The 16263-nt window shown below is 34.7% G+C and overlaps 2 protein-coding genes across 2 annotated transcripts in view; one reads left to right on the forward strand and one right to left on the reverse strand.

The window, feature by feature from the left end:
- Positions 1-16263, forward strand: part of RB1 (RB transcriptional corepressor 1) — a 166290-nt gene that overhangs the window by 86554 nt on the left and 63473 nt on the right. The window lies entirely within an intron of this gene.
- On the reverse strand, positions 12867-14966 carry LPAR6 (lysophosphatidic acid receptor 6). The gene has a single exon (XM_059144358.1). It carries the CDS (start codon positions 14253-14255, stop codon positions 13239-13241), a length of 1017 nt encoding a protein of 338 aa, XP_059000341.1. The 5' UTR covers positions 14256-14966; the 3' UTR covers positions 12867-13238.

Below are 16263 nucleotides of genomic sequence, written 5' to 3' on the forward strand. Positions count from 1 at the left end.
AAGAATCAGTGAGACATTAAAATGGTTTTTTATATGGTTTCTCATATGTTAAAAAACAATAAATGGGAAACCCAAAGTAACTGAGATGGCTATTATAAATTAGTCCAAGTCTTCTTCTGTACTAAATGCTGGTATGAGCCTGAGCTCTTGATCCAGATCTATTTATGGTTTTAAACAGAAAATTTTTTCCTATCTAAACCTTCACTCAGGTGCCTTCTAGTCTTGCATGCCATGTTTGACTATTCTTTTCTCTATGCATTTGCCTCCTTCTTTAATCTTTAGAACACTCTGATATACATGAGTAATTGGTAGTGTTCACTGTGGAGGAGACTTGTCCATTCATGTCTCCCTTTCTTCTCTCCTATTGTCCATATTATATGTTTTCCTTATTCATGAATTGGTACAAGGACTAAAGAAATCTAGGCATGTTAAAAAAAAAATTAATAACTCAGAAATGTCCCTTAGGTATAGCTCATAGAAACTTGCTGTAGGAAGCAGTGCTTTTACAAAGCTCATCACCAGCTTAATTCTTTGGAATTTTTCCTGATCATCATACAAACCAGGATCAAAATGATCCTCACTTATGCATGTAACATTGCAGTGTAGAAATCTCAATAGATAATACTTTTGCATGTGTGCAGTCACAGGCACTGTTAAAAGTGTAATATGTTAACTCTTTTACTTTGCAAACTCTGTGAAATAGATAATGTCATTATCACCATTTCACAGGTGAAGAAACTGAAGCACAGAGAAATTGAGAACCTTTTCCTTATAAAGATGTAACTGAACTCTAGCATTGTTAAATGTGCGCAGTGTTTGCTATTATACTGCAGGTGGAGTTTGTTATATTGCAGGTCCACAAAACTAAGTGACTGGCAGAGCCAGAATTTTTACTCGGGCTATCTGATTCCAGAGACAGTGTTCTTAATCTCTGTGCTCCCTTATGGTGTATATTAGCTTACTGTTGGATATACTCAGTGTTGTGATTGGTTTCTTAATTCATGCTTTATCTGTATTTGTATCTTTCTCTCTGTGTGTCACTGTGCTGCAACAGAAGGAACCTGGGCTTTAAGTTACCAGATCTCAGTTAGTTTTCACAGAAGGTAAATAATGCCATTCCTATTTTACAGATAAGAAAAGCTGAGGTTCAGAGAAATTATGTAACTTGCTTTGGTGTGATTATGAACATGTCTCTGCATTTCAGGTTTCCTTGTGTGTAAAATGGGGATAATTGTATTTACCTTTCAGAATTATTGTGAGGAATAAACACTTATGAGAATGGTACATTTTAGAAACAGAAAGATTAATTATTAGTTTTCTTCATTCCCTTTCTTCTACTTTACAGTGATATCTTAAGAACAGAGAACTGAGAATACAGTTAAACAGTATTAGATCTGTTTATCCTTTCTTACTAGAAGCATTTAGAACTTTTCTCCTGGGGTGTTCCCCTCCCCCGTTGCCTTTTCAAAATGGAAAAAGTTCAGGGGAAAAAAGTGTAACTGAATTCCAGTATTGTTAAATGTAGGCAGTGTTCACTGTTATACTGCAGTTGGAATTTGTTATATTGCTTTAGTTATGAATCATGTCAGTAATTACCTGAGGGCAGTGTTAGTCCATTATTCAAGTACAAACAAGAAGGAAGATAGCAATTGTAGAAGAAAGCTCAGAAAGAACTTTTGTGCTTATGGACCTCTGGAAATGGAAGCAGTTGTACTCTTGTTCAGAGCGTCTTCTACAAGGTCATGATGTTAGGAAATTTCTTGAATATAATCTTAGAATTTTCAGTTTCTAAACTTGTAGTTATATCCTGTATAACTGTAACTGTAACTGTAATAGTGAGGAACAGTTCTGGAATGTGAAGGTGAAAGAAACAAAAAGTAGAAATATCTTATGAGATAATCTACTTTAATTAATATAGTTTCTAAATTCCTTCAGCAATATGAGAAGCTATTATTATTAATCAGTTTAATAAAATTTTAGAAAACACTCTGGGGCGATTGTTCCTAAATCATTTAATTAAGCTCTGTTACTTTTCATAATAAAATAGGACCAACTTTTTGATATTTATCTTTTCTAAATATTTATGACATGTTCTTGAAACTGAATGGTCACAACCTAGTCTGTTTCAAAATGCAGGTCAGTGACCCTTGTGTGTTTGGTTTTATTAATTTACTGTTGGTTCTTCATATTTTCTACTATTGTCAGAAATAGCCAAATATCAAAAGAATTTATAGTATCTTTCTGTAATTGTGGATGTAGAACTGATTAGGAAATGTAGAATAGGGAACAGCTGGATTTGTTTCTCTTTCAAAAACTTTATATTCTTCTTGCTAAGTTTCAGTTTTTCTTGCCTCTGTTAAAATGTAACGTAATTTCTCTTTAAGATTTGATTATACTCCAAAGACTAACAGAAATCTGCCTTGCAATCTTGTATTTAAGTTCATTTCCTTTTTAGAGTTTAATATCTGATCATTTTTATCCTTACTAATAAATTAATAAAAACTTATTTTTATTAATATGTGATCATTATCCTTACTCTTTCTATGTTTTAAGATAATTAAAAGTTTTTTCATTTTATATTAAGTAACACTAGTTTTTATAACTTAGCTTTGTCATTTTGTTTTTTTCTTTTCAACATTAAAAATGAGAAAGGTGTAAAAGTAAAAGGACTCCTTTCTTACCAATACATGAGTCAGTCCTAAATAAAAATGAACATAGGATTTCCTAATCCAGTACTGAACTCATAAATATATAAACTTGTTCTTAAAAATATAAAGTTTTGTATTGTCTTTGTAACAGGCAAACTGGAAACTTTCAGTACTATGTACTTTTTTTTTTTTTTTTTTTAGTACTATGTACTTTTAAACCAGGATCTAACTCACATATTTAAACAAGTTCTTTTCCACAGTCCAGTTTCAAGTGAAGAATAAATGGCATGAGTGGTTGGAGATTGCCTTGATAATGCAAAAATGATATACCTGATCTTTGTGATTATTTCTGGGGGAAGAACAACAACTTTTTCCATAATCTCTTACAGACAAACTATTTATAATTGTCCCTTTTGATTTTTTAAACACATGTCCATATTTTTCCCTTCTCTTTATATCAAAATTGTGTGTGTTTCAGTCTAAAAAAGACTTATAAGAGTACAACACAAAATAAAGCTATTTTTGCCCAACACTTTTGAAACCAGTTATGTTGGCCATCAGCAAAAATCACATATGTGACATTTAAGCCAAAAGTATAATTTTTAGTGCTGTTTTAATGTGCCGGAAAGCCTAAATTTAGTCCAGTATGAATATTTTACACTCATATAATGAAATGAAAGTTCTTTATTTTAAAATAAAGAATTGTAATAAAGTGATTCATAAATTTTTTGACCTATTAAAATGTGATCTAACAATAATTGGTTAAATAGTTTAAAATATTAGCATTTTTTCAAGAAAGTAAACGAAAGTTATGTTGTTCATAATTAATGGATTTGCTTTGTTTTGATGAAAAAGCCCTTTGAATATTATTTTTCAGCAGGAGTAAAAGGGTTTAAGTACTATAATGTTTTCTTGTTTAATTTATATAGTGCACTTTTATTATTTATTTATTTATATTTCAATTAGTCAACATATAATATACCATCAGTTTCAGATGTAGTGTTCAACAATTCATCAGTTGTGCATAACACCCAGTGCTTATCACATCATGTGTGAAATTGCTTTTAAAAATGAGAATATTTCTGGTTCGAAATAGCAAACTGACCACACACCTTTACCTGCTTCCTCCCCCCAAACCCCTCCAAAAGTTACAGAAAAAAAAAATAAAAAGCACATGTGGGGGTGAAATCCTGCAATACTGAGATGATAAAGTAGAAAAACTATGGAGGGAAGTGAACAGTTGATTCAGGTTTGAGGATAAAAAGTAAATGACGGTTATATTGAAGGATTGAACAAAGTTGATAAAACCACAGCTTTGAATACACACAGGAAAGGGCTCTGGTGGAAGTGGGAGTCTTAGCCTCCAAGCTCAAAGTAGCAGTTATAGAGAGTAAGGCAGCAATCAGGAGAATTTTTTTTAAAAAGTGCTGTCTGCCAGTAGCTCTCAAACGAGCATGCATCAAAATGAGCTGGAGGGCTTGTTAAAAACACAGGTCACAGATTGCTAGGTGCAACCCCCAATTTTTTGGGTAGTGCCCAAGAATTTATATTTCCAACATGTTTCTAGGCAATGCTGATCTTGCTGCTCTGGCCACTATATTTTGAGAACATTGGTCCATGAAACATTTGGACCAGTCCCCCACCTCAGTCCATGCCAGACTATAAGAATCAGGAAAATGCACATTCCTTGGTATGAATGAATTAGAAAAAGATGCCCCTTTGGATACAGGTACCCCTGATTTGGTATGCAGAATTTATGCTGAAGCCCTGTGCTTTTGTGAAGTGTACAAGCTATACAAATACATGTCTGACCCCACCCCAACTTTTGTGTATTCACACACACACACACACACACACACACACAGTACCTACAGCTTTCTGCTGAGTCTATAAGAGAAGCAGAGCAGAAAAGTAGGTAAATCTATAAATTAGGTAAGTTAGGTAAATTAGATAAATCTATAGACTTCTGTAACAGATTTGAAGAAAAAATGATATAGGAAAGATAATTCTCCTTAAGACGAAAATGCATCAAATTACTGTGCTGTGAGGTTATGTTGCCCTAACTTTGGTATTTTTTGGATAACCTCAGTTAATATCCATCGCCAAAAGAAAGATCAGATTAAAAAACAATAACAAAACATTTTCAAAACCAGAAGGTCCAGTGGAAAGTGTTCATAGGTCCAAGTGGGATAAATGAATGTGGATACATCTTGATGAAAAATTTAGAATTCCAAATGTAGTGAGAAAATCATAAAAGCTTCCAGCAAGAAAAAAGTAAGCTATTTACAGTGGAGTAAGATCCAGATCAGCATCACTGTTTTTAGCAGGAGTACTGATATCTGATAACCTAGAATTCTATGTCTAACCTACATGTCAAACCGGAGGGTAAAATGAAACAATTCTCAGACATCTAAGACTCAGAAGGTCTATCTTTTGACTATCCTTTTTGAAATAAAATTACTAGGGAATGGGGCGCCTGGGTGGCTCAGTGGGTTAAGCCGCTGCCTTCGGCTCAGGTCATGATCTCAGGGTCCTGGGATCAAGTCCCACATCGGGCTCTCTGCTCAGCAGGGGGCCTGCTTCCCTTCCTCTCTCTCTGTGATCTCTTCCCTTCCTTTCTCCTACTGTGATCTCTGTCAAATAAATAAATAAAATCTTTAAAAAAAAAATTACTAGGGAATATGATTTAGCAAAGTAAAAAACAAAACCAAGAAGGGAGAAATTATGAGATCTAAGAATTAAACAGGAGTGCAGAGAGAAAAAACTGGGAAAAATTGTAGGATACAACAGGTCTAGAAAATAGTTGTTCCAGAAAAGAAATCCATAGTTACATAAAGAATGTCTTAAATAACACAGTGGTTTCTTTTAACAACTCTGTAACCTCATCTAAAGGTGGGGATTCAATAGTAACGTTTAAGGTAAATCAAATTTATGGTGATAACTGCAAGAGTTGAATTCTTGTGTCATCGAGTAGTATTAACAAAGAAAACTATTCTCTTTCTTGGGCTTTTGAAGAATTAAGTGTACCATACATGATTACAAAAGGCAGCCTTTATTTTCTTTACATTTTGTGTATAAATATAGGACATTTATTAGAACTACACTGACAAATATCCAGAGTAGGTACTATAATAAGTAAATACTTATTGGTTATTAAAAATTAACTTTCAGGGGCACCTGGGTGGCTCAGTTAAGTGGCCAGCTCTGATTTTGTCTTAGGTCATGATCACAGTGTCCTGGGAATAAGTCTCATGTGGGGAGGGGTCTGTGCCTAGTGGGGAGTCTGTTTAAGGATTCCCCTTCTGTCGCTCTCCCTTGGCTCTCCCCCCTGCCATGCTCCCTCTCTCACTATAATAAATGAAACTAACCTATGTTAGATGCTATAAAGAATACAAAGAAGCACAGAACGTAATCCCTTTCCTCAAGGAGCTTGAGGTGTCAGGAAGATAAAAATATAAGTAACAAAGGTGGAAGAAAAAAAATACCAAATACATGATACAGACAATAAGCATTATCAAAGAAGATTTTGTTTAGGAGTTGAACTGGCCCTTAGAAAATGAAAAGGATTTTATCAGAGAAGAGGGGCACAGTGAATTTTATTGATTAGGGTAGGGAGTGGGACAGTTAGTGTGTCATGTGCCTAAATGTCTAGAGCCAATAAAATTCCAGTTAGGAACACAGGGCATGTAGTAGACCATCCAGGAGTGGAGGAATCTTATTTGGGAGAGAGAAGATACACCAAAAAATTGAGAGGTCAGGGTTGTATTTTGGAGAATGCCAAACTTTGAAACAGGACTTTCCCTTTCAAGCAATGGAGAATCTTACAACTTTTCAAACTGGACAGGGCGCCTGGGTGGCTAAGTCCCCTTGGGCCTCCAAATCTTGATTTTAGCTCTGGTTATGATCTCAGGGTTTGTGAGAGCAAGCCCCACTTCATGCTCTGCACTGGGCACGAAGACTGATCTGTCCCTCTCCCTTTGCCCCTCACCCCACCTCTCCTTCCCTCTCTAAAAAACAAACAACCCACCCCTCCAAAAAAAACTGGACATTAAAGTGATTGGTATAAAGTGGTGATTTTTTTTTAAAGATTTTATTTATTTGACCAAGAGAGATCACAAGTAGACAGAGAGGCAGGCAGAAAGAGAGGGAAGCAGGCTCCCTGCTGAGCAGAGAGCCCGATGCAGGACTGGATCCCAGGACCCTGAGATCATGACCTGAGCCGAAGGCAGCGGCTTAACCCACTGAGCCACCCAGGCACCCTAAAGTGGTGATTTAATAGGTAAATCTGGTTGACCTGTCCTGGATGGTTGAAGGGAACAAAACAAGAAGCAGACTGAGGGGGTGCCTGTGTGGCTTACAAACCTTAGGATCCTGGGGTTAACCCCTGTGTGGGGCTTTCTGCTCAGTGGGGATTCTTAGTCTCCCTCTCACTCTGCCTCTGTGTTCTCTTACTGTCTCTCAAATAAATAAATACAGTCTTTAAAAAAAAAGGAAGCAGGCAGAGGTTGTAATTGTAGTAGTCCCAATATAACATGGTAACAGTGGTGACAATGATTATTTAAAGGGGGGGTCTGGTAGGGAGTAGGGTGGTGGGGGGAGGGTGGTACTTGGCTGGCTCAGTTGGTTAAGTATCTGACTCTTTGATTTCAGCTCAGGTCATGATCTTGGTGTCCTGAGATCAAGGCGCCCCCCCTACCCACTAGAACTCATGTCGGTCTTTTAATAGAATTTTAAGATTCATTCATTCAACAGGTGATTGAGAGCTATTACGTGCCAAGTACTAATTATGGATGTAGTTCTAGGTTGGGTTTGTTTTTTTCTTTACCATCCTTGTTGGCTTTAGTTTTTTGACTATGTGGAACAAGAAGTGGCACATATATCTTCCAGGCCAACCACCTGATTCTGTAGTTTTATTGGAACACAGCAACACTCATTCAGTTATGTTTTGTCTGTGGTTGATTTTATGCTGTAAGGCAGAGTTGAGAAATAGCAACAGAACCTTATAGCCCATAGGCCTAAGATAATCACTATCCAACCCTTGAAGAAAAGAGTTTTCTGATTCCTGATGTGTAACGTTAACATGTTTCCCAGAATCTTACACTCAGGTAAGTGTCATAACCTTCCATGTCCTTTCTATGCTGCTCCTCACCCCTATTACTTGCTTTTTGGTTTATCTTTCTTATATTTCTTTTGATGAAAATAAGCAAATATATGTATGCTGTCTTATTTTGCCTTTTGTTATACCAAAGATAGCATACCATAAGTATCTTACACTACTTTTTGCACTTACCACTTCCTGGAAATCTCGGCATACCAGTTCATAGAGCTCTTTCTCATTCTTTATTACAGCTTCATGGTACTGCATTGTATATGTGCTGCAGTTTATTCAGCTTGGACTTCTAGGTAGTTTCCAATATTTACAGTTTCAAATAGTGTTGCACCTTGTACATGTGTTTTTACATTATTGAAATTATGTCTTCAGGGTACACACCTAGAAATGAGAGTGCTGGCTTAAAGAGTAAATGTGTATGTGTGTGTGCGTGTGTGTGTGTGTGATATTGCCAAATTCTTGTCCATAAAGGTCATACTATTTTCTGTTCTCATTAGCAGTGTATGAATGTACCAATTTCTTCACAAGGGTTGCTCATTTAATTTTATAAAGTGATGACATTAAAATATTCTTGCCATCTTTCATCAGCATCATTTCAAAAAAGAAAGGCCATTTTATAAGGGAGAAAGAATATAAAATAAAGGTTTAGAACAGCTCTTTTAGTTAAAATTGAATAAATATATCTTTCTTATTGTGACAGTTTTCGTTTTGCTGAAGACAAATGCATCTCTACCCTGTAATCAGAGGAAGCTTTTTGAAATGCAAATCTATCATGTCTCTCCTAACTGGAAATTCTTCAGGGCTTTCCACATCTCCTCAGATCTTAACATGGCTGTACTATGGCCTATAAGTACATGTAAGGTCTCAGCCCTCTATCTCCAGCTACTTTAGCTTTGTTTTAGTTCTTTCAGTATACCAAGGGTCTTTGCATGTGCTGCTTCCCTGAACACCATTAAAGAAACAGATGAGTCAAAAACAAACAAAAAACCCCAAGTTCTTCTCCTGGCTCTACCTTAACTTGTTATGTGACCTTATGCAAGTTATTTAGCCCATTAATTCTTCAGTTAAGATGAGCTGTAGGCTCTTTTAGTTTTAAATTGTGAATTTACCTGAAGTCATTTTGATGCGAAGGTTAATAGAACTCAGCACATACACCCTATGGTTTTTGGTTTTTTTTGTCTTAAGATTTTATTTATTTATTTGACAGAGATCTCAGGTAGTCAGAGAAGCAGGCAGAGAAAGAGGAGGAAGCAGGCTCCCTGCTGAGCAGAGAGCCCGATGAGGGGCTCAGTCCAGGATCCTGGGGTCATGGGATCATGACCCAGGCCAAAGGCAGAGGCTTTAACCCACTGAGCCACCCAGGCATCCTATGGCTTTTAACTATAATTTGACTTTAAGTATATAATACATACTTGTTTCTCATTCTTACTCTTTACTTAAATTTTAATTATTTTTAAAAATTAGTTGATGAGTTGATGCTATATGAGTAAAGTAAGGTTTGAGTTTGAAGAGTGGTTATTAAGTTCATGAATTATCTCTGCTTCTGGGGTCTTATGTCTTGGATTCTGTTTTTGCCACTGTTTTTAGCACTTGAATCACAGTGTGATGAGAGATCATTTTATATCCTTTTAAGGAGTTACTGGAGTAAATCTTTTTTTTTTTTTTTTTTTTTTTTTTTTTAAGATTTTATTTATTTATTTGAGAGAGAGAGAGAGACAGAGTAAGAGAGCATGAGAGGGGAGGTCAGAGGGAAAAGCAGACTCCCCATGGAGCTGGGAGCCTGATGTGGGACTTGATCCCAGGACTCCGGGATCATGACCTGAGCTGAAGGCAGTCACTCAACGAACTGAGCCACCCAGGTGCCCTGGAGTAAATCTTTTTTGAGAGCAGGAGGAAGGGGGAAGACCTGATAGAGAAGTTGGCCTGGAGTTCATTTCATACTATTCTATTATCCTGATCAGTTGCCCTGTTTAATTGATAATTCTTTGTATTTTTATAAAATTGACTTTCAGAAAATGGGTAGCAGACATCAGGTAAAAAGGTTGAAGAAAGACTAAATAGGTAATTAAGAATTTGTGATTTTAGGAAAGGTGTATGTTGATTTCTGGAAAATGTTAAAATTAAGTATTGTGGACCATTAAATAGTCTGGTCTATTTAAAGATGTTTTGTGCCCTTAACTTTGTACATTAGTTCCTTTTATTTATTTATTTTTTTAAAAGATTTTATTTATTTGACAGACAAAGATCACAAGTAGACAGAGTAGCAGGCAGAGAGAGAGAGTGGGGGAAGCAGGCTCCCTGCTGAGCAGAGAGCTGGATGAGGGACTCGATCCCAGGACCCTGAAATCATGACCTGAGCTGAAGGCAGAGGCTTAACCCACTGAGCCACCCAGGCTTCCCCATTAGTTCCTTTCAATTTAGAATTTATTTCTTGGAAATCATGTTATAAATGGATAATCTGATTTCCAGCCCAGCCCAAAATAGCTTTTTAAAAACATTTTACTTTAGGATTATGTTAAGATTCATCCATTAGTAAGCACTTTTAAAATTCTGTATATATTTATTCACAACTAAGAGCACCAGGTTATCTTCCCTTACTTGCATCTGGGCTGGATTGACATGTAAATACTAAAAAATTTTGGGTGTTGGGAAGTAGTAAAGATTCTGCTAGGCAATAGTAAATTAATATGTTGAGATATATAATAGATTACATATCAGGTTCATTCATTAGGGGTCCAAAATTACAGAACCAAAAACAGTTGCTTTAGATACAAGTCATAAATTAAATGTTTCTCAGTTGGGATATGAAGTTTTAGATTATAATAGTTTATATCCCTCAAGTGAGTGACTAATCTTTAAATACCAGCATCTATAAATTTATACCTCAAATCTACTTTCAGTATTTTGAATGCAGAATATAGTCAAAACTCCTTGATGAAGTAGTGTGTCCAGTTTCTTTAATTTTTTTGTATATATATTATGTATAGCACATATATTTTCATACATTCTTTTGATAAAATAGTTACTTAATTCTTATTTTCTCAGAAAAGGTCATTTCTGAGTTTAGAACCAGTCATTAGGATCCTAGAGAGCTGTTTTCCATACCTTAAAAATGTTCTCATCTTTTGTTCCTTTGAAGGGCTTTAAAGTGGAACAGAAGATCAGTTAAATCTTTTATAAACATGTTAAAAACAGTGGGCATAGTTTTTTGAGAGGGATGACTTTGTACTATCACTTTTAAGTAAAAGGAGTAAAATTCTCAAGTATTCTCAAGAGGTTTTCTGGGAAAAGAAGACAGAGAAAATTCTGAGTATGTAATTTACCATAACGTGCAATGCTAACAAAGGAAAATAACTTTAGTACACTCAACTACTTAACTACACTGTCCGTGTAGTTAAGCTTTACCCAGGATTTTAAAGTTCAAGAGAATACTAGTATTTGTAATCTGTTAGCTATTACTTTGTGAAAAATCTTACAAAACTTTTGATTCATCTTTCTGTTGACAAGAGGGCAACAAAAATGTCTCCGGTAATCATAGTAACAACAATTATCCAATAACTGTTTTGCTTGTACTTTAAAGTAATATCCATACTTTGAGATCTTGCTCACAGATCTTTAAGCCAGGGAAACTGAGAGAAATCTCTGTTACAAATTCTCAGCCCCTTTTTTCTACATCATTAAGTTGTTACTTTTTGAAAGTGCTAGGTTTATTTGTTTTCTAAAGAGGGATATCAAATAAAGGTATACTATAGGGCCAATTGAAGACATTACGGATTTATTTTGCTTTTGGTTTTATCTAAAGGAGACCATGACTACTTAAATAAAATTCCCCCTCCCCCATTATTTTATTGAAAATGGATTACTGATCTAACAAATGACTATGATTTGTCTGAAATCATTGTAGCCCAAACCTAGAGAACAGCAAAAATCAAGTTTAAATTAAGAGTAATTGCCCATGGCAACCCTGTTGGGACCCCTCTCACTCTTGAGAGCTTCTTCTGTATCTTTACTTAATAAACTTATATTACCTTTAAAAATTTACTTAAAAAAAAAAAAAGTTGTGTTCAAGACTTGAAAGATTAGATGTAAAAATCAAAATACATTGAATGCTGAATTTATTTATGTCATTTTTCTCAAATAAAAAGCATTCTTTTTTAGTTAACTTTGGAGAACTGCTTGAATTTGGAAGAAAATACATGTTAGAAAATGAAAAAGTTTTAGTGTAGTTGGTACTTAATATCTACTAAATTATAGCTCAAATCAATACCTTTTCTGTGTTTAAGAAAATGAAAATGTAGTTGTACTGAATTATTTGGCCCTGTAGTTTTGCTGCTTTTTACATAAGGAACTGTTTTTACTTTATAAATTATTTTGTTATACATTAACATTTTGCCTAAGTGGAAATATTTTCAGCTGTTCAATATTTCACTATAAATGGTAAAAAGAGAAAAGGGTGTGTGTAAACCTGGCGATTCACAGACCTGTACCCCTGGGGCAAATAATACATTATATGTCAATAAAAATGTTTAAAATTAACAAAAAAAAAATTAAAAAAAGAGAGAAGGGAAGTGTAATATTCATTGATCACTTTCTAAGCACCAAGTCTTGTATTTCACTATCTTACTCTCTGTGGTATTTCTGACTTAAGGTGCATATACAGGTTACTTATATACAAAATATACCTTTAAAATGTACCTCCAAGTAGTATTTTTTTTAAATGTACCTAGCAAAACAGCATTTTGTTAGCTTCTTCCCTCTCAATTTTGGTGGCATATATTATTTTGGGATTGAGTGCTGTTATATCTAGAAAATAGATCAAAATAATAATTTTAAAGCCTACATACTACATGGTTAGGTAGCACATGGTTCTTATGAATTGTCTACAAAGACAAAAGCCTGAATATTATCTGTAACTGCTTGAGATCCCCACTATTTGTGTGTTGTTATTCTAGAAAAGAGATTTTAAGCTGTCTTTTTCAAAAGACCCTCCAAAACCACTGATTATTTCAAATTATTCTCCTTTGTCATTTATGTTATAGTTCAAAAAACATGATTAGTAGTTTCAATTCAGATTGAAATAGAAATTAGATATATGTTGAATAAAAATATTAAGTACACAAAACATTTATTTTGTGATAAATCATTTAAAATTGCTAAGAAATTAAACAGTACACATGGTCATCACATGATTTAAGTCAGAGTCACTTTTAGACTTTGAACAAGCCTTTTAGGGATTTTTTTTAATGAAGAGGAAGGTACAGGTCAAAATGGCTCAGAAAAATAAAATGGTATGTATACAAGAATAGAATACATTTTAATGCTTAACACTTTGAATACAATTTTTATACTAATAACTTTAAAATGTCCACGTGTTTATTTTCTTTCAGAGGTGGAGAAATAGTTGTCCAAGAAAACACTTCTCACAGTTGAAGGAACTTAGAGATTCTCAGTGTAGTCCCAGTGATTTCATTTCTGGCAGTTTATATTGTAGATTCACTGTCAAATATCTTACTTTTTAAGGTCTGTAGGTTATGTTGAATAAAGTTCTCTGTGTTGTGAACCTCAGAGAATCTCAAGTCACTTCTCCTAGCAGACCAGTTTTTCATTTTTATTGAATTCTGAATAGTTTCCGACGTGAAGTAATAAACTATAGGGTCAAAGCAACAGTTTGAAACAGCAATGCAGAGAGTGATTGGGTACATGGTCCTCACTGCTGCCACCGCTGAGCAATTTACAAATGTTTGTGTTCTCATAAGAGAATATAAAATAAGGTTGATATTGTAAGGCACAAAACAGAAGCAGAATATGACCAAATGTACAAAAATCATTCTTAAAACTTTAGTTTTGTTTATTTTGCTTCTACTTAATGTAACAGGTTTATTCAAAGTTCTAAGTACCACACTAGAACAAGTTACATTTAAAATTAGAGGAATAAAAAATCCAACTATTTCAATGAAAATTACAATCCTTGAGAGATACGTTTTCCATGTGGCTTCTGGAAATTTTTCAAAGCAAAAATGAGAGTGGGTGGATGGAAAAAAAACTGCTGGTGCACTTCCTCCTATCACAGTTAGCCATACAGCAATGCACACGAGTTTTGCATTTCGTTTGGTTCTTAAAGTCTTTGACTTAAATGGGTGGACAATTGCCAGAAACCGATCCACACTAATACAGGTTAAGAACAGAATGCTTCCATACATGTTGGTATAAAACAGCATCACTGAAATTTTACAAAGTACATCTCCAAATGGCCAGTTCTGTGTTGCAAAGTAAAAAATCCTAAAGGGTAAAGTAAAAACGAAAAGCAAATCTGACATTGCCAAGTTAATCATGTATGTTGTGGTTTCGTTTCGTACTTTGAGGGTGCAGATGAAAATGTATATGGCAACACAGTTGGATATTAACCCAAGCACGAACACCATGCTAAACATGCACCCATACAAAGTGTACTTAAAGGAGTCATCATAGGAGCAATTGGAGCTGTTATTGCTTACCATTATAAAGGCACGTCCAATTTACAGAATTGAAGTCCTTTGGTCAGCTACAGTCTTCTTTGGTATTCAGATTGTGATCACTTTATAACTTCCAAAGTATGTGCAAATTCTTTGTATCTTTAGATGGTTTTATAAATATTTCCTTTTTCTTTGAAATCTCAGTAAGAAGCATGAAATTCCTTGCTGTAAAGTTTCCACTTGGTTCTTCAACAGGAAGATATTCTCATTTTCTAATCCAGAAAATCCATGAATCCAGGGTTTAGGTAACCGACGAACAACTTTTGAGAAAAATGTAGTCAGTGAAGCCAACCTGTTGATTATGAATTTAAAGAAAAGCCGTGTTCTGAGATGGGAATAAATCTACTCATCTGGTAAACTTGTATTTCAGTAGTCAAGATGAATATTCCCAAAATTAAAGTTTCTTTACGCTCCAGAATATTTAAGATGAAGGTAGCAGTCTTTTTTTGCTTTCAGTGCAGAGTTTCAGAGACTTAAACATTGCCAGTTTGGTCTCACTTGTTGCTCCTTTTACATGAAGGTTTCCTTGTTAATATTTCTGCAGTGGATTCCAGATGCTGGTAAGCAGAAGAGTCTTTAAAAGTTTCCGAAATAAATTCCTAAGCGTGTTAGCTCTTGCTGAATTGAAGCCTTTTCCTCCGTTGCCAGATGTATTGTGAGATGGGCTTTCTCTGAAGTGGAAAAGAAAGGCTTGCTAGATTTGTAGTATGACATACAGGAAGAAGAGGCTGGGCTTGGACAAAGAAAGGTTTCAGCCCCGTTTGTTTACTGTGCCTTTAATCTGATAATGTGTCTTCTGGGAGTATACCTAGGAGGCTTGCAAATGGTCACTGGCTCTGGAGCTTAAGCCTCTGCCCTTTAACTCTTTTTATGCAGAATTGCTTCTGGGATTTTGGCCACCTTCTTTCCTTTTATTTCTTTCTATTTGGGAATAAGAAATCAGTATTAAGCCTATTTTCTCTTATTTGATTGCTTTTGTGTTTGGAATATGACTTTTTAAATTTCTTTTTTAAAAGAAATAAAATGTGTATAGTGTTTATAAATTTAAATTGTGACATCTTAATATAGCATTGAAAAAAAACTGTTTAATGACTTATGAAAAAGAGAAATTTAATCTTTAGGTGTAAAAGATATTTGACTGACTGGTGGTGATTTTGCTTCTGGCTTCTGTTTGCCATAATTGCTCCTCAAGAATTAATTGGTATAATTGTGAATGGCTCCAATCCTGCATCTCTTCTGTTTTTGATAAGCAGTTTTCTAACATTCTTTCCTCTTTCCTTGAAAATTGAGTTAATATTTTAGAGCACTTTTGACTTTTAAATAACTCACTTTCACCAAAGAATAAATTCAGGACTCTGCCTGCCTCTCTGCGTACTTGTGATCTCTGTCTGTCAAATAAATAAATAAAATCTTTAAAAAAAAAAAAAAAAGAATAAATTCAAGAATGTTCATTTCTTTTGTTTGGCGTAGTATTTATCTTACTTACGCACAGAACTAAATTGCATCTTTTTAAACAAACTATTTTTTTCCCTAAATCGATTGAAATAAGTTTTGGAGAATAAAAGTTATACTACTTGGCTAAATTTTAGGATCATTATTTTATTTTCATTACCGCCTGTCTCTTACCCTGTTAATGTGACATTAACTGTGTATGGCTCCGATTTTGTCTTCATTTAAAAGCTCCTATGAGTTGTTTCTGAATATATTTATATCTAAGGGATACTCATTTTTTTAAAGTCCAAAGAACTTGGAAGAATAAAGTATGTTCAGGATGGAGGTAATTGAATATGGATGTTATTTCCTCGAGGACTGAAGATACCACAACCTCTGGACACATACATGTTTTTCTTGCTCTAAACTACCATTTTTCAGAAAAGGATAGATCCAATTACTGTTCACTGTTGCTATTCTCTAGTTTCATTCAGTTTGGGCCAAAACTCTGTCTTTTGAAGTATCTGTTAGGAAGATTTAGGGAATTGAAGAGTGATTTGTT

The sequence above is a fragment of the Mustela lutreola genome, chromosome 13 (genome assembly GCF_030435805.1).
Source record: "Mustela lutreola isolate mMusLut2 chromosome 13, mMusLut2.pri, whole genome shotgun sequence".
Classification (NCBI taxonomy): domain Eukaryota; kingdom Metazoa; phylum Chordata; class Mammalia; order Carnivora; family Mustelidae; genus Mustela; species Mustela lutreola.

Coding starts and splice junctions, on each gene's coding strand:
- LPAR6 (XM_059144358.1), bottom strand. CDS start 14,255: ATGGTAAGCAATAACAGCTCCAATTGCTCCTATGATGACTCCTTTAAG.